The 19,520-nt window shown below is 38.2% G+C and overlaps 1 protein-coding gene across 1 annotated transcript in view; it reads left to right on the plus strand.

Moving 5' to 3' along the window:
• LOC120543375 (collagen alpha-1(XXIII) chain-like) overlaps positions 1–19,520 on the plus strand; it is a 146,254-nt gene that overhangs the window by 59,749 nt on the left and 66,985 nt on the right. Inside the window, exons 8-11 of the mRNA XM_039776417.1 lie at positions 1,674–1,790; positions 9,733–9,768; positions 13,606–13,632; positions 15,338–15,364. Coding sequence (XP_039632351.1) covers positions 1,674–1,790; positions 9,733–9,768; positions 13,606–13,632; positions 15,338–15,364 — 207 coding nt within the window. The remainder of the gene's footprint in view (positions 1–1,673; positions 1,791–9,732; positions 9,769–13,605; positions 13,633–15,337; positions 15,365–19,520) is intronic.

Genomic DNA, 19,520 nt, shown 5'->3' on the forward strand with positions numbered 1-19,520 from the left:
TGGTCACATCTGGCTTTCAGTATTGCATGAGCCGTGTTAATGGCGTCTGCATGAAATATTGAGTGTCAAGCTGAAGGTGTGCTTTTAAAAGAAATCTGCTACTTATCTCATCCTGTAAATTACATTGCATTTGGAGGCCTTTGACAAAGGATATCACAACAGTGAAGTTACAGATTCAGAATATTAATAGTATGATGAAAAAGAGACAGAAAGGCAGGCACATTACTTTAAAGGCCATCAAGCTGCAGAATTCTCACTTCTTCATGTCCAAATTACAATGGCAGTCTCCATATGAACCAAAGAACCACAGCCATTTGCAATTAAGAAGATTGTAATGATTTTAATTTGTCCTGGCTTGATGATATAAAACAGTTAAATTTACAACATCATAAAATATAAAGTCAATCAATGATGTCTGTCATTCAAAAAAAAATGCACAAACACAATGTAAAGTCAGAAGGGCTAAAGAGTTCCTTTCTGTCTATTATATAGCATCTTTCATATCAGTTTACATATCTTATATAGTGCTTTTCATATACCTACAGATCTATGACTTTTCCTATCTACCTATTATATAGAATCTTTCACATCTGTTTACATATATAGTGCTTGTCCTGTCTTGATGCATATCTATTCTTCTGTACAGCCTTTGCTATCTATCTGTTATTTGTACCTTTCACATCTATTTATATATGGCATATAGTGCCTTTTCTATCTAAGTACAGAGCTATTCTATGTTCTGTTAAATCTGTCTTGCCTATTATATAATACCTTTCAAATCTATTTACATACCATTTTTAGTACCTTCACTATTGATCTAAAGATCTATTCTATGACCTTTACTTGTTATGTATGTATATAGTACCTTTCATATTTATTTACAGTTGTGCTTGAAAGTTTGTGAACCCTTTAGAATTTTCTATATTTCCGCATAAATATGACCTAAAACATCATCAGATTTTCACCCAAGTCCTAAAAGTAGATAAAGAGAAACCAGTTAAACAAATGAGACAAAAATATTATACTTGGTCATTTATTTATTGAGGAAAATGATATAATATTACATATTTGTGAGTGGCAAAGTATGTGAACCTTTCTCTTTATCTACTTTTAGGACTTGAGTGAAAATGTAATGATGTTTTAGGTCATATTTATGTGAAAATATAGAAAATTCTAAAGGGTTCACAAACTTTAAAGCACAACTGTACATACCTTATGTAGTGCCTTTCCTGTCTAGCTACGAGTTTATTATGTGATGTTTCCTATCTATCTACAGATCTATTTTGTGGTCTTTGCTATCTTTATATCTATTATATAGTTCCTTTCACACCTATCAACATGTCTAATATAGTGCTTTTCCTATATACAGTAGCTACAGATCTGTCGTCTTTCCTGTCTATTTATTTTACAGTCCCTCTCACATCTACAGTATTTGCATATCTTATATAAAGCCTTGCCTATCTATCTACAGGTCTATTCTATAGACCTTTCCTATCTGTCTTGATATAACATTTTTAATATCTGTCTTTTATCTTCTATTAATTCAGTCTATTATTTAGTATCTATCTATCTATCTTGTAATTGATCGTATTGACTACATGTTTATGTGTTGCATGCTTTTAAGAGTTCAGCAATTTTGTCTGTGGCCATTAAAATATTTTTTTTTCTGTTAGGGTGATCAAGGACAGGCAGGACCTCCAGGCCCTCCTGGTCCACCTGGTCCTCCTGGGCCAAGAGGTCCCCCTGGAAATACTGGCAAAGATGGCCCACGAGGACCAGTGGGAGAACAGGTATTGCTTTTTACTTGTTGGTGGGACAGTCTTTGATTGGTTGATACTCTGTTAATTTTTGAAGACTTCATATTACAGAGGCTACCAAAGTGAATGAAAGAATTCCTGATATCACCAACCAATTCAACATTTTAGATATCTGCAATAAACTGATTGGTTGTTATTTGCTTCACAAGAGCTCCACTCACAAACACACACATGCTTTCAAAGCAATTGTCAGCACCAGAGGGACGTCGTTTGAAAATGAGTGTTGTTTACTCCCAGTCAAGGCAGTACATGAATAAATATAAATTGAGATAAGAACCACTGAACAAGTTCAGGACCAGAAGATCCTTGACTGATGCTTTCCTCACCGTGTCTATCTGAGTTTTCCTCCACATACTTGGATTTTCCTCTCACATTAGTCTAATTGGTGAGTCCAGAGTGTGCATGAGTGAGCTCTAGTTCCATGTTCAAAGTTGTTTCCCACCTTGCAACTGATACTGCATCAATTTGCTCCAGCCCTACCATGACCTGGTATTTAAGAATGGTCAATTATGTTGTCTTCAATTCTTAGGACTGTTAACATTTAGGATTTGTTCAGAAAGTCTGGCATTAAGAATTAAGATAATGTTGTGTTCATTGTGTTCATAATTACATCTAAACACTTTGAAATCACTTCAGTTGCCCCTCCTGACACACAAGTATGTCTGTTTAACTTGTCTTGAAGTCCAGTTATGCAAAACATTGAGTCCCCTCCTGTTTTTTTGGCCCTCTAGACCCGATAAACCCAAATTTGTAAACCATTTTTGGTCCATATTATGTGCAAAAAAATTACACCCTTATGATAAATAGTAAAGAAATAGGTGTCTTCACCAAAAATGATCAGAAGGACTTGAAGCTTTGAGTACCATCTCAATCGACTTCAGGGGTTCAACCACTAATATGAATAGTCAAACGTACTCCTTTTCACAAAACCTCCAAAAAATGTGGATTGGCAAATCAGCATGTTAAGTGTTAAGGTTGTTGATCACTAATATGATCATATGCCTTACTGGTGGACGTAGACCTCCCTAAAAGACACTCCCAGAACCTTAAAAATGACAAATTCCAAATATAATCATGTGGGGTACCATTTTAGAATACTTCAAGGTTAGAGAATATAAATATGATCATATTTTTGATCCTTTACTAGGGGTCTTGCCCTCTATGGATTTCTACCAGAGGGTGAAAAATGACAAATTTCTATTACAATTGAGACTATTTCGATTTTAAACGTTTACATTGAAACACAAATTTTTATATTTCAAATATATGACCTAACTATCTGTATTTATTACTGGTATGTCATTTTACCTCATGAAGCAGGGTTTCCAAAAAGCAGACTATCATAAAAGACAGCAGTTCTAACATCCAAAACACCAGGGGCCAAATCACCAAAGCTGGAGCTTTTATTTAAGGGTCAGAAGTAGCCAAATGTATTACCACATTTAGCATAGAATGTGCCACTAGTAGGTTATGACAAGTACCGTATGTTCTGAGATGTTTCAGAGGGGGAAGACAGAAGTTTCAAGGAAATAGTGATGGTTGAATTGCAAATGATTTTTTTATTTATTTATTTTTTTTTTTTTAATGACTCTTTACAGAGAGTCTTGTGAATCAATTTGCAAGCACCAACAAATTAAATCAACAAAGCTCAACAGGATTGCAGTAGCATATGCCTCACCAGAGAAAGAGGTACATATACTGTATTTGATTATCATACATTTGATTCTCATATATTTGATCCATGAATGGATCATTACCCAATAACAAGTCCTGCGGTTCTTGCTTATTTGATTTATGAATGGACCATTTCCTAAGAATAACACTTATAATTCTCGTTCATTAGATTCATGAACAAGTTATTACTTGAGTTTGAGTTTCATAATTCTCATTCAGCTGATTTACGAATAAATCATTATCCAAGAACCAGGGGCATTATTGTCATTCATTTGAGTTATGAGTGATCATATCCTGAGAACAAGGCACATGATTCTTGTTCATTTAATTTGTGAACTGAAACATTACCCAAGAATGAGTGTCACAGTTCATATTCACTTACGATTCTGTGATGTTTCATATTATTTTATTTATGCACTTTAACTGTTTTGTCATTCTCTGTGTACTGAAAGGAGGCAAAGTCAAATGAATGACCACAATCTTTAATGTATATAATTTATTAAATACAATAATGTATGAATTTTTTAAATTATTCTTTGCAATGTGATCAGAGCTGACTGCCATCCCTGGACTTTCCAACCTCATGTTTTATTCATGAATCACTTAGACAGATAATTCAAAAGAACTGAATCAGTAAAGTGAATCAAAAGCCCATCATTATAAGGTGAAATAGCTATTTAAGGTAGGGAAGACAAAAGGTTTGAGGTCAGGTAGTTCAGCTCACTAATCATGTTGTGAAATAATGGTGACGTGTTGAATGCCTATTAGCACGTGCAATGAATAGTTTCAGTTGACTCAGTACGCATGACAGTAAGTTCCCTATAAACCTATAATACCTCAGCAGAAATTGAGGGTTGCAAGGCGTTACATATGGTGGCTGTCCCAGCTGAAGCTTCAAAGGGGTCCACCCTTTTGGCCTTAACATATAAAAGATAGGGAAGATCTTCAACACAACTGAGAAGAGATGAAAAAAGAAATCAGACAATGATTATTGAACAAGACAATACTCCCTAAAGAATAAAAAATACAAAATAAAAAAATGCAAACATATTTGGTAACATAAAATACATTTAAAAATAGGAAATAAACAAATAAAAAACAAAATAAAAAGCCAGGGAGGGATCCTTGGCCAAACTGTGACACTGATCTCTCATCACCCTGAATTAGATTACGTAAATTTGGCAATGAGATGTTATTTATTTTTTTCATTTTTCAGTATATAAATAGTTAAAGACCGCATCTTGTAGTAAATGTCTTACAGCCCAAGCCACACTGTTGCCATGTGTGACCCCAAGTAGTTCAACTCTCTTGTGGACGGTCTAATTGAAGCAATGTGGAAATGACTGCACCGGAGCTGCCACCATAAAACACTGAGCCAGTGACGCTGGTCATTTGTTTTGAGAAAATCCAGTTGAATTCCACCATTACAATTCCAGCTGTAAATCAATCAATCAATATGGATTGTATATGTCATAATTATTAAACACAACCAATTACATCAACATAAGGTGCTTTACAAAGCAAGAACACAAAATATATGTGAAAATCTAAATTCCCTTTAAAATATTGTATTATATTGTATATATATATATATATATATATATGTATGTATATATATATATATATATATATATATATGTATATATATATATATATATATATATATATATATATATATATATATATATATATATATATATATGTATATATATTTTTCGGACCTCCTCATTGATTATAGGTGGGCCTAGGAGGTGAGCATGTGCCAACTCGCATATCTCCGCCCGGAAATGAATTAGCAACAACTTCCGCACCTCGCCCTCATGGGTAGCCACCGGTACAACAGATCATTTCAAGGACAAAGAAGGGTTCCCGGTGTGGATCCGTCCGCTGTCGAGCTGTTAGGCAGAACAATGCGTCGGGCAAAGCGCGGGAGTCATCATTCCACTGCTCCCTCTTATTGATGGTCCAGGCGCAGAGGGTCTTGGGGCCTGGGCCGGGAGAGTTCCTGGCTAGTCCCTTCTCCGGCGGAATCTTCGGGTCAAGGTCCGTAGCCACGGAAGGTCCCCGAGACACCAGCGCCCATAGGGCCTGCCCTTGTGACGGCGTGGAGGCGCGGGAGGGTTGCCTTTTCCCCTCATGACAAGATCCAACGAGGCCCCGGGAGCGGCGAACGGCTTACCGCTGATTCTTTTCGACCAGTCTTGTCCCAGGATCACTGGGAAGGGGGGGTCAGGTAACACAGCGACCGCCATTTGGATTGGTTCCCCTTCCATACGATATGACCTAGTCCCCCATGTACACAGGTAACCAACAAATGTTGCTTTAACCACTGTTGGTAAGGCGAAACGGCGAGCAACAATGGTAATGTTGCTGCGGAATCAAACAAAGCCACCACGGCGTGCCCATTTAGCAACACCAATCGGATCGCCAAGGGATGATGTCCAGCTGCAGTCCATAGGCTCCGGGCGATGTGATGGGGCAGTTTGGCAGCAGGTGGCGGTCTCGCCACACTTGAAACAGCAGCGGCGGACCCGGCCTCTCTTGGCTCTGGCTGGCGCTTCTGCAGCGCCGAGGGGCTCGGGGTGGCCGCCCGTCCCTGCGGTTCCAGCGAGCAGGCTTTTCTGACCCCCAAGTCGGAGGACCGCCAACTGGCGCTCCAGGGCGTCGAGGAGGCCCGACATGTTTGATAGGCGTGCCCGGACCTGCTACTGGGCATTGATTGACCAGGCCTTCACAGGCCACCCGCTCGACGATATCTTGCCCCAGAACTCGAGCGCCTAATCGGGTCAAAGACCCAGTTCCGCCATTCGCCGCCTGCTGGCCGGGCTAATGCCGTAGCGGGCCAATATTTCGGGCCGTAATTAGCGGCCTCCTCCTCAGGGAGGTCATAATAGGCCATGGGTCCCTTTAGGTATGGCGCCAAGATGGGCGCCCACTCGGACCGCTGCCACTGCTCCGGTGGCGTCCTCTCAAACATGCCCAGGTAGGCATCGGCGTCCTCGAAGGGCCCCGGTACCATAGGAAGGCGGCTGCCTGGGCGAGTCTGGTCTCGCCCGTTGGGCTTCCACTAACCTGGCCTTCGTGGCCTCCATATAGGGCCTGGAGCTGGGCGTTCATTCCCTGCAGCACGGTGTTCAGGTCCTGTCCCTCCGTCATTCGGGATCTCTTATCCTGCCGACTCGCCACTTGTAAAGGACCGAGAGACAGTATATTGTAAAACAAAAACAGGTATATAAACTAAACAGTTCATATGCGGCGCGACTCCTGGCGTCGCGGCCATATGGGGAGGAGCGGAAGTGGAGGAATGTGGGAAGGACCGCAAGGGAGGATGGGAAGGATGGCGTCAGGGCAAGATGGCGGAGGAAGGGCGGAAGTATCGCACTGCGGTCATCCATGCCTATGGTGCAGGAAGGTCTTTTTTCCTATGAGGAAGCAGAGGGAGAAAGTTAATACCCCACCATTCCCTAGTGGTTTCCCAGGTGCTGTCGAATCAATCCGACCTCCTACTCGCGTGCGTGACAATATATATATATATATATATATATATATATATATATATATATATATATATATATATATATATATGTATATATATTTTTTCCCTTAATTTACTGGCACTCATCCAGGTCCAAAACAGAGCACAGTACACATTTGAAAATAATGGATACAAATCATCTGCACTTAATAAGAGCCTTTAGGGATGGGGCAGACTGGAATGGGCTGAATCAGGTTTGGAAAGCTCCAGAAGAAATTCTGCTGACAGGGCACCATCCTTGATATTTTTAGAGAGAGAAAGACATGTGAATATTGTAACTGACGTGCTCAGGGTCACACTGGAAGGTGGAGCAGGAAATGAAATCTGTGGCCTTGTGACAGATAGATAACAAAGTAAAAAAAAAAAAACAATGTAGTCAAAGTAAACTTAAAATTTACAAGTATAGGAGAAAGGTAGTCACAGAGCAAATAAATAGAGAAAGTAACTCTAAACCATTAGCTGAGTATATTTCCATTGAGAAGCAGTCCATACTTTTGCTCGGCTGCTGCTCCGGCTCTGGGGACTGTTCGTTCTTGCCAGCGGACCCCGGAGTGCAAAGCCTTAAACACAAGAAAACACAAGAAAACTGAAACCAACACAAGATGTTCAGTTTTCAGGAATGTGGGCCATAAATCGTGTGGTTCAGCCGCCTCTGGCATGTTGTCAGCCTTGGAATGCTCCACAAAAGCCGCAGTTGCTTTAACCTCGGCTCTGTAACGGGGTGTTTTTCAGCCGATTATTATTTCCAGATAAAAGAATTATTGAGTATCATTTGTCTTTTCACTTACAAACATCTCCTTCTTCATATTTGTGGAATGATATATGATCAATCTTTTTAAAAGCAGCCAATAACAAAATAAAGGTTAAAAATGCAGCCCTGAGTGAACAGTTCACTTCCTAACTGAATGAATATGTGACGCTGAAAGAGTTCAAGTGCCATGTTGAATTCATTTGAATATTGCGATATGTTGCTGGACCAGTTAGGTAAATTTACACTGAGTGCTATCTGTGGTGTCAGGAGGAATTAAACTCAAGTTGCCCATGAAAGGCAGAATTGTACTTTGTAAACACAGGGACACTTTTTCAGTTGCCTACAGCTATGATTTTGTTTATAAAGTCTTGCAACCAGATGATAATGTTTGAATTTTATTTTTAAATGTAGTTGCCTTGATTAGCATGTCGCTTCCAGGCATGTTAAATGAATGACGTGGGGAAATAAGAGAGTGGTGATTTACATGTGAGAAACAGTGACCTCTGGTGGCTAACTCTTGACATTAACCAACAGGTGGAATTAACTTTTAAAAAGTCCATCCATTTCTCTTTCTAACCTGCTTATCCAAGGCAGGTTTACAGGTCAGCTGAAGCCCATCCCAGTAGTCATCAGGCACAAGGTAGGAACAACACCTGGACAGGGAGGCAGTCCTTCGTAGGGTGAACACACTCCAATACACACACACACACACATTGAGCAACACCAATTCATCCAGCCTTCATACTGTATCTTTAGACTGTGGGAGGAAGCCGATGTGGATATGCGGAGAACATGTAAACTCTTGGTAGGGAGCACTAACCTTCTTTTTTGCAAAGCAACAGCGCTGACCACTGTGCCGCTGTGCATTCTGCCTAGATTACTAGTAAAATACCACCTTCTAAACCCACAAATAGAGAAGGGGTCAACAAACACCCAGACATAACTAGACATACAGTCACTGGTTCAAATAAAGTTTCTTTTTATTGCACCCTTGTGCTTTTTACAGGTTCTTTTTTCAATTGACAAATCCCAGTCACAATTCCTTATTCTTATTTCTTTTCCTCCTTAATTGCTCTCCAGTGAGCATCGTCCACCACCTATAGACTCCAGCTTCCAAATGCAGGTGAGGAGGCTTCTTTTATGCCAAACCTGGGATTACTTCAATACCACAGCACTGCATGGAAAAAGCTGTTCCAGGTCAGGCAGAAGCCCTCACAAAGTAGGCATAGCCCTGTAGTTCCATTGGAGGAACCAAAGTAGTACTCCAACAGGGCCACTCATCAGGGCCACAGCCCTCAGTATACTCAGTGGGTGTACAAGGGGAATTCCACCAGAAGGATGCTGCCACCTTGTTTATGGGGGGTTTGGGGAGATGCATCGCCCAGGGTATCAGTCTCCCTCTGTCCTTCTGTTATGTCTTTCTGGCCTGGCTACCCATGCAAGTTATTGATTATAGTTTGATGGTCAAACATGGCCAGTTTTTTCATTTTAAAATGAAACCTATAATACCATAAAGTGTGCAGACAGAGACGGGGTCTGAATACTTTGGGAATCCACTGCATTTCTCTGATAAAATGCCTATCATGCTTACCTAGTTTTTCTAGACCTAAGACAGATAACATGGATGGCTACAATTAAAATAAATCCTATGCTTATGAACAGAGGAAAATGTGAGTCAAATACACTGAGCATGTAATGTATTGTGATTATTTCATAATTCAGTTATTGTATTCTTACATCATAAACTATGTTAGGTTTTGTTTAAGGCAATGTTTTGAGGGTCTTAGTGTAGTCTTGCTTTTCTTTAGTATACAGTGTATTATAATGCTTGATAATTTACAGTCTCTGCAAGTTTTCTATAAAACTGTACCTTCTGAAAATAACGAAGCAGCCAAACAATTCAGAGAGTTTTTAGGTGTTCTTATTATCACTTATTATAATTTTTTATTGTACAGGGTGAACAGGGTGAGCCTGGTGAGGATGGAATTCCGGTAAGTACACCATACTGCAGTATTTTAATGGCCTGGGCACATACTTAGACCCACTCAAATGACTAGCAAATCCACTTTCGATTGCATTGTCTTTAATATGAAACATCAAGTGGTCCCAACACATGTGAAAAGCAGAGGGAAAACAGAAGAAACAATCAAAAACAACAAAATATATTCATATTTTTACCACATTTAAAATTATTAATATTTTACACGTAGGAAGAGAATACTTCACGTTATTGAGGTTATCAGTGGCATCTTTCAAGGGTTTGTCCTTGGGCCCTCATTACTTTTGCTGCGTTCTATTAATAATATTAAGTTTAGCTTAAATTAGTAGACTATGAAATTTTCAGATAACACTAAAGTTGGACCAATGGCAAACACTAAGGAGGCAGCAAAACAATTCAGATAGATTTAGTCAAGCTACAGAACACTTAAAAAAGTGCAATGTGCTACACGTGGGCAAAATGATTGTCAATTGTAAGTACAAGATGGAAGACACTAAGCTACAGGAAGCAGCCTCTGAAACAGATTTATGTTGACACAACAGTCTCATCATCTAAGCAATGTGCAGAAACAATTAAAAGGACAAGTAAAATGTTAGGTTATATCACCAAAAAAAACGTTGAATATAAATCAAGGGACCTTATACTCAGACTATGCAGTGCTCTAGTGAAACCATATCTGGAATACTGTGTGCAGATGTGGTCACCACAGTACAAGAAAGACATATCAGCACTTGAAGCTGTACACAGGAGAACAACCAAAGACCTTTCAGGACTTAAGGACATGCCCTACTCTGACAAACTCAAAAAATTTAAGCTTTTTAGTTTTGAGCAAAGTATGGTACATGAGAACCTAATTCAGGTCATCACACTTCTCAAATGCATTGATAAAGTAGGCCCAGTAGAATTCTTTCATCTCAAAAGTGAATCCCATACTCAAGAACATCGGTGGAAATTGAGGAGAAGTGCATTTAGGACTGCAGAGAGAACGCACTTCTTTACACAAAGACTTGTGGGAATCTTGAACAAACTACCAATCCGTGGCATTGAAACAAAAACCACGATAACCTTTAAGAAGTATCTGGATGAGATATGGGGACTGATTAGCTATTAGCTAAACTAATGAGCAACAACTGAATGGTCTGTGCTCGTTTATCAAATGTCTTATGTTTACCACTTTTAAGTTGCCATTCAGATTTCAAACTGATTGGCAAAAACAAACTTGGCCACACTTAATAAAGTGTCAAATATAGTAGTTTGTTTGTGGGCATGCTCATCAACATTTGGTAACTGTTGTGAGAAGGAGTCACAAACGTGACTAAAGGGGTTGACACCTTCAAACAAAAGTGTATAAAGGCAGGCCCAGATGAGGCACACCCAATCCAGCTTGCTCCATACAACTAACTTCTGGCTTCGGCCTGGCTAGGCCCAAAGTGGGGAAAACTGGTTTAACAATCTAAAATATGCAGAAATGTCCCAAAATATATAAAAAATGGCCCACAGGAGAGAGAATTATATTATTGCCTTGGCTTGTAAAGAAGAACAACAAAGAATCTTTGTAAAGGAAGAATAGGAAAAACAGAGGAATATGCTCAAAAGAGCAAAAAGGGATAGAAGCTGTCTTTCGTAATCACCAAAGATGTTTTTCAGGAAACAAAACTTTTGAAAAAAGAATATGTTGTCCAGTGTAATCATACCAGAGTCAAAGTTGCTTAGATCACACATCTTTCCCATTCCAACATTTGACTGAAAACCAACTAAATCTTTCATCCGTATCTATGTGCCATAATGACTGAACTGTTTCCACATGATTGGCTGTTTGGAGGGGCAGACTATTTGCATTAAAAACAGGTGGTCCTAGTAATGTGGCCAGTTAGTATATGTTACAGCTGTTTATATGTTAAATTATAGGCAGGGATTGAATCTGCAATGGTTGCTCTACTGTTGTGGATAACACTTAGTGAATAAAAGAGAGTTGTAAGCTATTGTTATACATTAACTTCAAATAGGGATGTCCTTTATTTACACCTACATGTGGAGTCCCACATGTTCTTGTTAATGCAGCATAGCAGACTGAACAAATCTTAACAGAAAGTTTCCTTTACATAAATAACTATGTTTTTACTGCTGCCCTTGGAATCTGACCAAGCCCAGAGCAGCTGCACAATCAGAATACCACTATCATAGCAGCTACAATACTTGGTAAAAATCTGTTTGGGTTTCAGTGATCTACACTCATCCTTGTTTAACCTACTCACCACAAAATCCCAGACCAGCACTCAGTGAACACCAGTAAAGAATAGAAAATGTGTATTTACAACTTTACAAATAGTTTTCAACACGAAATCCCAAACATCAGATACAATTCCTGAACAAAGCTAGAAATTAGGGTGCATGATGCAATTGCTATTATTAACCCATTTCATCACTGTACTTTTACTATCCTTAATGTTCAGTAAGAGGTTGAATGAAGCAGGAAGGAATCCCCAGAAAGCTGACACAAGTAATATTCACATTATGTCCTACCAGAAACTTAGTTGGGTGCTCCAGAAAAAAATACAAACAAAAAGGTTTGTCTTCTGAGACGCGTCTCACTTGTAGCTCTGGACAGAATTTCCAATGGCTCCAGTGCTAGCACACTATTGTTTTTCTTCACCCCGATGTCTCTGTTTCTCTCTTCTCATATCTTTCCTGGTCAAATCTCCTTTAGGCCAACTATCTATACAGTGTCTCCTTCTTAAAGGTGCAGATCCCCATTTAGAAGCAAATCCACATTAACCCATTTACCCAGGTGTACATTTAAGGAGAGGGCAAACTAAAAAAAGGCCAACAGTGCATGTGGCACTCATTACGTGTTTATCTTATATATATATATATATATATATATATATATATATATATATATATATATATAAATAAATGTCTATGCATGGAAGTGTGTCTGTCTGTCTGTCTAGCCCGGAAGTGCGAGGCTGCAGCATGAAGCTCAAAGAAAGCAACCAAGGTGAAAGTGCCAAGAAAAGAGAAATTCGTTTAGATAGATAGATAGATAGATAGATAGATAGATACTTTATTAATCCCAAGGGGAAATTCACATAATCCAGCAGCAGTATACTGATACAAAGAAACAATATTAAATTAAATAGTAATAAAAATTAAAAGAAATTAAAATAAAATTAATGTTCGCATTTACTCCCCCGGGTGGAATTGAAGAGTCGCATAGTGTGGGGGAGGAACGATCTCCTCAGTCTGTCAGTGGAACAGGACAGTGACAAAAGTCTGTCACTGAAGCTACTCCTCTGCCTGGAGATGATCCTGTTAAGTGGATGCAGTGGATTCTTCATGATTTAGCTGCTAATACGCAAGCAAGGTGAGCACATCAGCAAAACGAAACCACACTGGAAAGAGAACTTCGCTTAGCTTAGGCTTACACAGCTAGTTTACATATAATGACTACAAAACATTTCAAACACACCGATGAGCATCCAGATAAATGGTATGGTCCAGAACACACCACTGTATTAAGTATTATGTAAAGTTCCAAGCTAGTTAATCATTAAGGGTCATGGGTGAAACCTAGATAAAAGAAATAAGACTTCTTATATGTAAAGTTAAATATTACATCATTTGAATGAAGCAACCTTCTTTTATTCTCACATATGAAGCTTCACTTTTTAAAAGATTTACAGAAATGTAAAATTTGTAAGTATATTTGCATGAACCCAGTAGGCGAAGTAAATGAATGAGGGGTATTAAAAAGTAAAGAATTCATTTTAAATGTGTTAAATGTGTGGCTGGATAAACATTCTGAACAATTATTTCTGATTTACAGGGTCCCAGAGGGCCTCCAGGACTCAAGGTATTGTGTTTTTCTATAATTACTTTATATATAATGTGAATTTCCCCTTGGGATTAATAAAGTATCTATCTATCTATCTATCTATCTATCTATCTATCTATCTATCTATCTATCTATCTATCTATCTATCTATCTATCTATTCTGGTTTATTCACTATTTTGTTGTATACAAGTTTTGTTTATTCAGATAATTTGGTTTAAAGTGAAACTTATATCACTTCTCAAAATGTAGCAACATTTAAAAGTGAAAAGAGACACAGTGATAGTAAAATTGGAAGTATTTGAAAATTTCTCATCTGGTGTCTATTCCTACTTGCACCCAATACTGATAATTTAGATAGGCAGATCACAAAATGAATTAATCAATGGATGGCTGGACTATGGGTGAAAGCTCATCTTTGCAATAAGTCTGAGCATTAAGTGGGTTTGAGGATGTATGTATGAATACATTCATTAAATAATGTGCTAAATTAATATTTTATTAATTTAAAAATCCCACTCAGTCTATAATTTGTATTTACAGCTCCAGTGATTGGGGTTTATTGTCCAGCATATTTACAGTCTTGCCATATCTACCGTGGTGTTTTGTTTGACTCTGGCTATGCTTCACATACATTTTGGGCTAATTTGTAGAATCCGAACTGGCATGAGAATGCACCCCAACACACTAATATACCATCTAGGATTCTTTTCTGTTTAACACAACTACCTGAATAAAGTGCCTTTAAAGAGTATTTGCCCCTTAGAAGTTTTCACATTTTATTGTTATCCAACATTGAATCACAGTCGATAATAACACATAATGGTCACATAAGTATTTATCCGCTTTAGTGTGACAGCCCTAAATTGTCACTGGTGCAGCCCACTGGTTTTGAAAGTCACAGAATTAGTTCAATGGAGGTCAGCTGTCTGGGGTTTCACTTGATTATAGTCTGAATGCACCTGAATGTGAAAGCAGCAATTTGGCAAAGAGGAAGGCCGGGGAGAAATGGCAGAGCTACTAGAGAGAGAGAGACAGAGAGACTTGAGCACACAGACATAAGGCTGGCATGGCTTCCATCTACTAAATGCTGACTTCAAGGAGGTCAATACTGATGCAATGAATTATTTTGTGTTTTATATTTGTAGTTGAATTAGATCACGTTGTTCAGATCTGTTTACACTTTAATATTAAAGAGTTGTTTTCTTTTGATTATTATTGAAAATGGCAAATTAATTGCACTTTGTTTCATTCCTGTATCCACCTTAATAAAAGGGTATATGTCCATCCAGTTGGTACATCTCTGTCATTCCAACAAATGGCACATTTGAAACATTTGTAGTAATAAAAGGCATTGTTACAAATGTTTCAAATGTGCCATCTGTTGTGCATTTTATTACAACAAATGTTTTTGATGAGCCATCTGTTGGAATTACAAACGCAATGTTTTTTTATTACTACATACGTTATAATAGATGATGCACTTCAAACCTTAATGCCGAGGTCTACTTTGATTACTTAGATTTCAATTTGTTTTAGATGGGCAGCACAGCTAGTATAACAATAAAATGGCAAAACATCCAAGGGGGCGAGGCTAAGCTATACATTGAAAATGCCCACAATACAGTAAACTATTTATGAAATTACATTGTGCATTATAACTCTGGAGAAGACTATCTCATATACTCTATCCTAACATCTCCCTCTCTTTTTGTTTTTCCATAGGGCGAAGCTGGAATTCAAGGAAGAAAGGTAGGGATATTCATCAATGTAATGAAAAGTTGTGACTGACTGCTTCTGTGGAAAGTGGCCCTAGGATTTCATCAAATGATGAAAGTTATATTATAAGTAATATTGGTACGAAAGTACAGCAATATCTACTGGGCGCTGAGCTTGAATGCCTACGTGTGTGGCCTTGCTCAAGGCATACGACTCAAATGTTCTTTAATTCATTCCACCTTCAAGACAAGCTATGCAAAAAACAAACTGTCTGAACCCAGTCTGATCACTTACAGCGAGAAAGATTACTAATATGGCCTTTGTTTCAAATAGCAGCTTTATTGGCCAATATACAGTACAGAATATTTTAAAATTACAAAATAATTTGATATTGCATATGCAAATCACAGTACTGTGATGGGAACATTGTGCTGTAAAAATGGCGCATGTGACGTAAAACCAAGGTCCTGACCCTCTGTGGTCATTAAAGATCCCTGGGCATCCCTCGTAAAGAGTAGATCCCGATATTCAGTCTAAATTGTCCACCACGGCCTAGTTATTCTGGCCACCTAATTATTCCCTGTCTCTAATTGGCCATCTCTCTCACCTCTTCACTACCTATCAGCTAAAGCGTGGTGAGCGTACTAACGCAAAAATGGCACCAGTCACATCGTCCAGGTGGATGCTACACATTAGTGGTACTTGAAGTGGTTCAACACACACTGAAGCACTTTGGGTAGTGAGAAAAATGGTATATTAATGTAAAGAATTATTCCTATTGTTAAATCTGCAAAGGGGATGGAATGCTTTCTTCACACCTCTATGGAGCTGGCCTACATTTGCACCCGTAATTTTGTGAATGTTCTCCAGTCATTTTGTTTTACTCCCATATCCCAAAGACAAACATGTTAGGTTGAGTAGTACATTATTACTTATCACTTCACAATTGTTCCTGTCCTCATGTGTGTTACAGCATTGCATTCTTGGTAGATTTGTAATTCACCTTTTGATAATACCAATGAGTGGTGCTGTAGCTGCACTTTTCCAACGTTTTCAAAAGTCTAAGGCTTCGGATTTATAGAAGGATTCATGCAGTGAGTGTGACATGCATGCAAAAAAATTAAACATTCCAAGAGTCTTCATTTCATGAGTTTTTTTTGTGAAATTCAAAGCAAAAACAGCTCACGCCCCTTACTAACATGAAATATGTAGAAATAAACCCAAACCATTGTGGAAATATCATTCAATATAATATAGGATATGTACTTTAAGTGTATATTTTAAAATTATATCTCAAATAAAACAATGTAACACACCTGAGTAATCACAAACACCTGTGATGCCAATTGTGCCAAACATTATGGTGCCCTGAAATGAGCAAATGTGTAGAAAAAGTGTTGTCATTTCTACATGGCATAACCCTAAAATGGAAGTCTGCAATGTGCGCTTTAATCACAATGTCTGAATTGTTTGATTTGTAATTTTAAACTGTGGAACAAAGAGATAAATCAAGAAAAAATGTGTTTTTGTCCAAAACATTAGAAAAGTGAAGGGGTCTGAAATACTTTATGAATCCACAGTTTATATTTTCATGTAACGAATTAAAGATTAAATTTATTTATTATGTTTGTATATTGACAAGCCTCACAATGAACATGTGCTTAGTGGCACCTGTATGTATTTTGCATTTTTCTTAAAAGTAAACTGTTGCTCTCTTTTTTAGTTCAGTTACATCTGGCCTACTACTGTCAATGAATGCTCACATATTAAATTAAAAAAATACTCAGAATTTTATGTTGTACCATTCATGTTGCTATTTATCTCAAGGAGCTTTATAGATCCGTTGAATTGAACAGGTAGATTAATGAGATGTCAGGGAGCAGCCTAATGGGGTGCACTCTAGCTGCCACTTTGTAATAATTACATGATCATAACAGATGATCTCTGGCTGGACAAATCCCATGCGAATAGTGCTGAGCACATATGGACTTTGGAAAAGCTGTTCAAAGTTACTCAGCCTGATCAACATGCAATAGCTTTTTTTTAAAATGCTGTATTAGAACTGGACCTAAAAATAGTTTCTGTTATTAATTTCTGTTCTCCCCTTCCTGTTATTAGGGGGGAATACAGAAATGATGGATGATTCTAAAGCGGCAGCTCAAAAGCACAACAGCTACACTAAGTTCATTTTTAATATGCTTCTCCATCAGTTTATTACTGAACCTACTTGAACCAGTTCAGATTCACCAGGCCAGAGCCAGTGCCGGCTGCTAATGGGATTGGGGCACCAGACTATCATGGGGCCAGTTTAGGAAAACACTGGGCAATTCAGAATTGCCACACAACTGTCCAGTCATACAGCACACATATGCACACACTAGACTTGCTGAATTTATACCTGCAAGTAAATTGAATCGGAAAGTCATTCATTGATAAGTGGAAAAATGCACAGTATGTTGTTAGAGATACAGACAAGGGAAGAACATGAATACTCAATACATACAGTGACTAGGTCTTTATTTGAAGCAACGACCCTGAAATTGTGAGGAAGCAGGGCTAGCCATTGCACTACCATATGGTACCCTTGTAAGTTTTCCCATTTTATTATTATGCAACATTGAATCACAGTTCTTGACACTGAATTACAGAAAAAGTCTCAATCTTTGATTGCATAAGAATTCGCCCCCTTAAATATGATGCCCCTAAATCATCACTGGAGCATCCAAATCCATAAATCATTCACAGTGTGCTGGGGAAAGAGTAAAGTCAATATCTGGTTGAACCTCCTTTGGCAGCAATAACCTCAAATATAACTTCAAATATAACCTCGCTTTGCTCGCCAACCCCCATGTTTGATTTTCTAGATACACACTTTTAAGATTTTTTTTCTTTGAATTGTTGCTATTTCATTAGTTTCACTTTTATTTGAGAACTTCTGTAAAAACAATATTTGGAATCTTTCGTGTCCTAATATGCCGAATCTTGCTAAAATGAGGTCAGTGAGACGTATGTTTAATGACTTTGTACCCTAATTCAGGATAGGTTTCTCTGTTTGGAATTTCAGCACAGACAAAATGATCAACATCATCAACAGTTAATTATTTTTTTTGCAAAGTGACCAATAAATGCATGTGAGGTAAACCACATTTTTGAAATTCTCTGACTTAAACTTCAAAACCTTACAATATTTACGTACTTCTGACATATCACCTATGTCCATATATTCGATCTCTATTTGCCTTTTCGTTGTTTCTCCGAGTAATAATTTCTCTTTTTTTGCGCTAATGCGATCTTTTCTTTCTTTTATTTGACACTGTCATTTTTTTTCTGCTTTTTTATTCTGTATCCTGCTCTGCATGTGTTTGGCCCCTTTGTTTTTTAACCTCTTTATGACATTTTACTTTGTTTTCTACTCTTTTATTTCTGACCTCGCTTTGTCCTGCTTTTTTTCTAGTGACACCTGGTCCGTGGTGATTACTTTTCCGTTTGTTTGCGCTACTGCGATCTTTGCTTTCTTTTTTTTTATACTTTCTAATTTTCCTACTTTCATATTCTTTAACTTTCTCCACATGTGTATCGCTACCGCTTTTTTTTAGCCTTCGAATTCCACTGCTTTCATAATCTCTAACCTGCTCTGCATGTGTATAGCGCCAACGTTTGTGAACGTCTTTCTGAAGTTCTACTTTGTCTTTTACTCTCTGTCTTTTAATTCTGAGCCTGATTGGACGTGCTTTATTTCAATTCCACTTGTTACAGGCTGATAATTACTTTCTTTTTTTCTGAATTTGCACCTAGATTATTTTTTCTCCAACGCTTTTGAGTCTCTTTTCTCCGCGCTGCTTTCTTCTTTGCTTAGTCATAGACATTTAATTTATAACATATTGTCCTTATACGTTTAATATGCGCTGAGACCCTGGATCCGTGTGTGCTCCAAGCCTTTACATGAATAAGTGTTTTGCTGCCCTTTGTCTTATTTGATATTGATTGTAAGTAGGGCGTGTCTTGCAAGAATCTCATGTTCTACGTCATCGCGAGATGGTCCTGGGTCAATCTCTTGGAACAATGCCTCATGTTTAAAGTCCACACGAGACGCTTCGTGGCCATTTCTTTCTTTTCTTCTCGCAGGTCTTTTAAGTGTCTTCCGTGATCTTAACGTGAAGATCACGTCTCGACACCCTAGTGTTTCTCT

This window comes from Polypterus senegalus, chromosome 13 (genome assembly GCF_016835505.1).
Source record: "Polypterus senegalus isolate Bchr_013 chromosome 13, ASM1683550v1, whole genome shotgun sequence".
Taxonomy (NCBI): Eukaryota; Metazoa; Chordata; class Cladistia; order Polypteriformes; family Polypteridae; genus Polypterus; species Polypterus senegalus.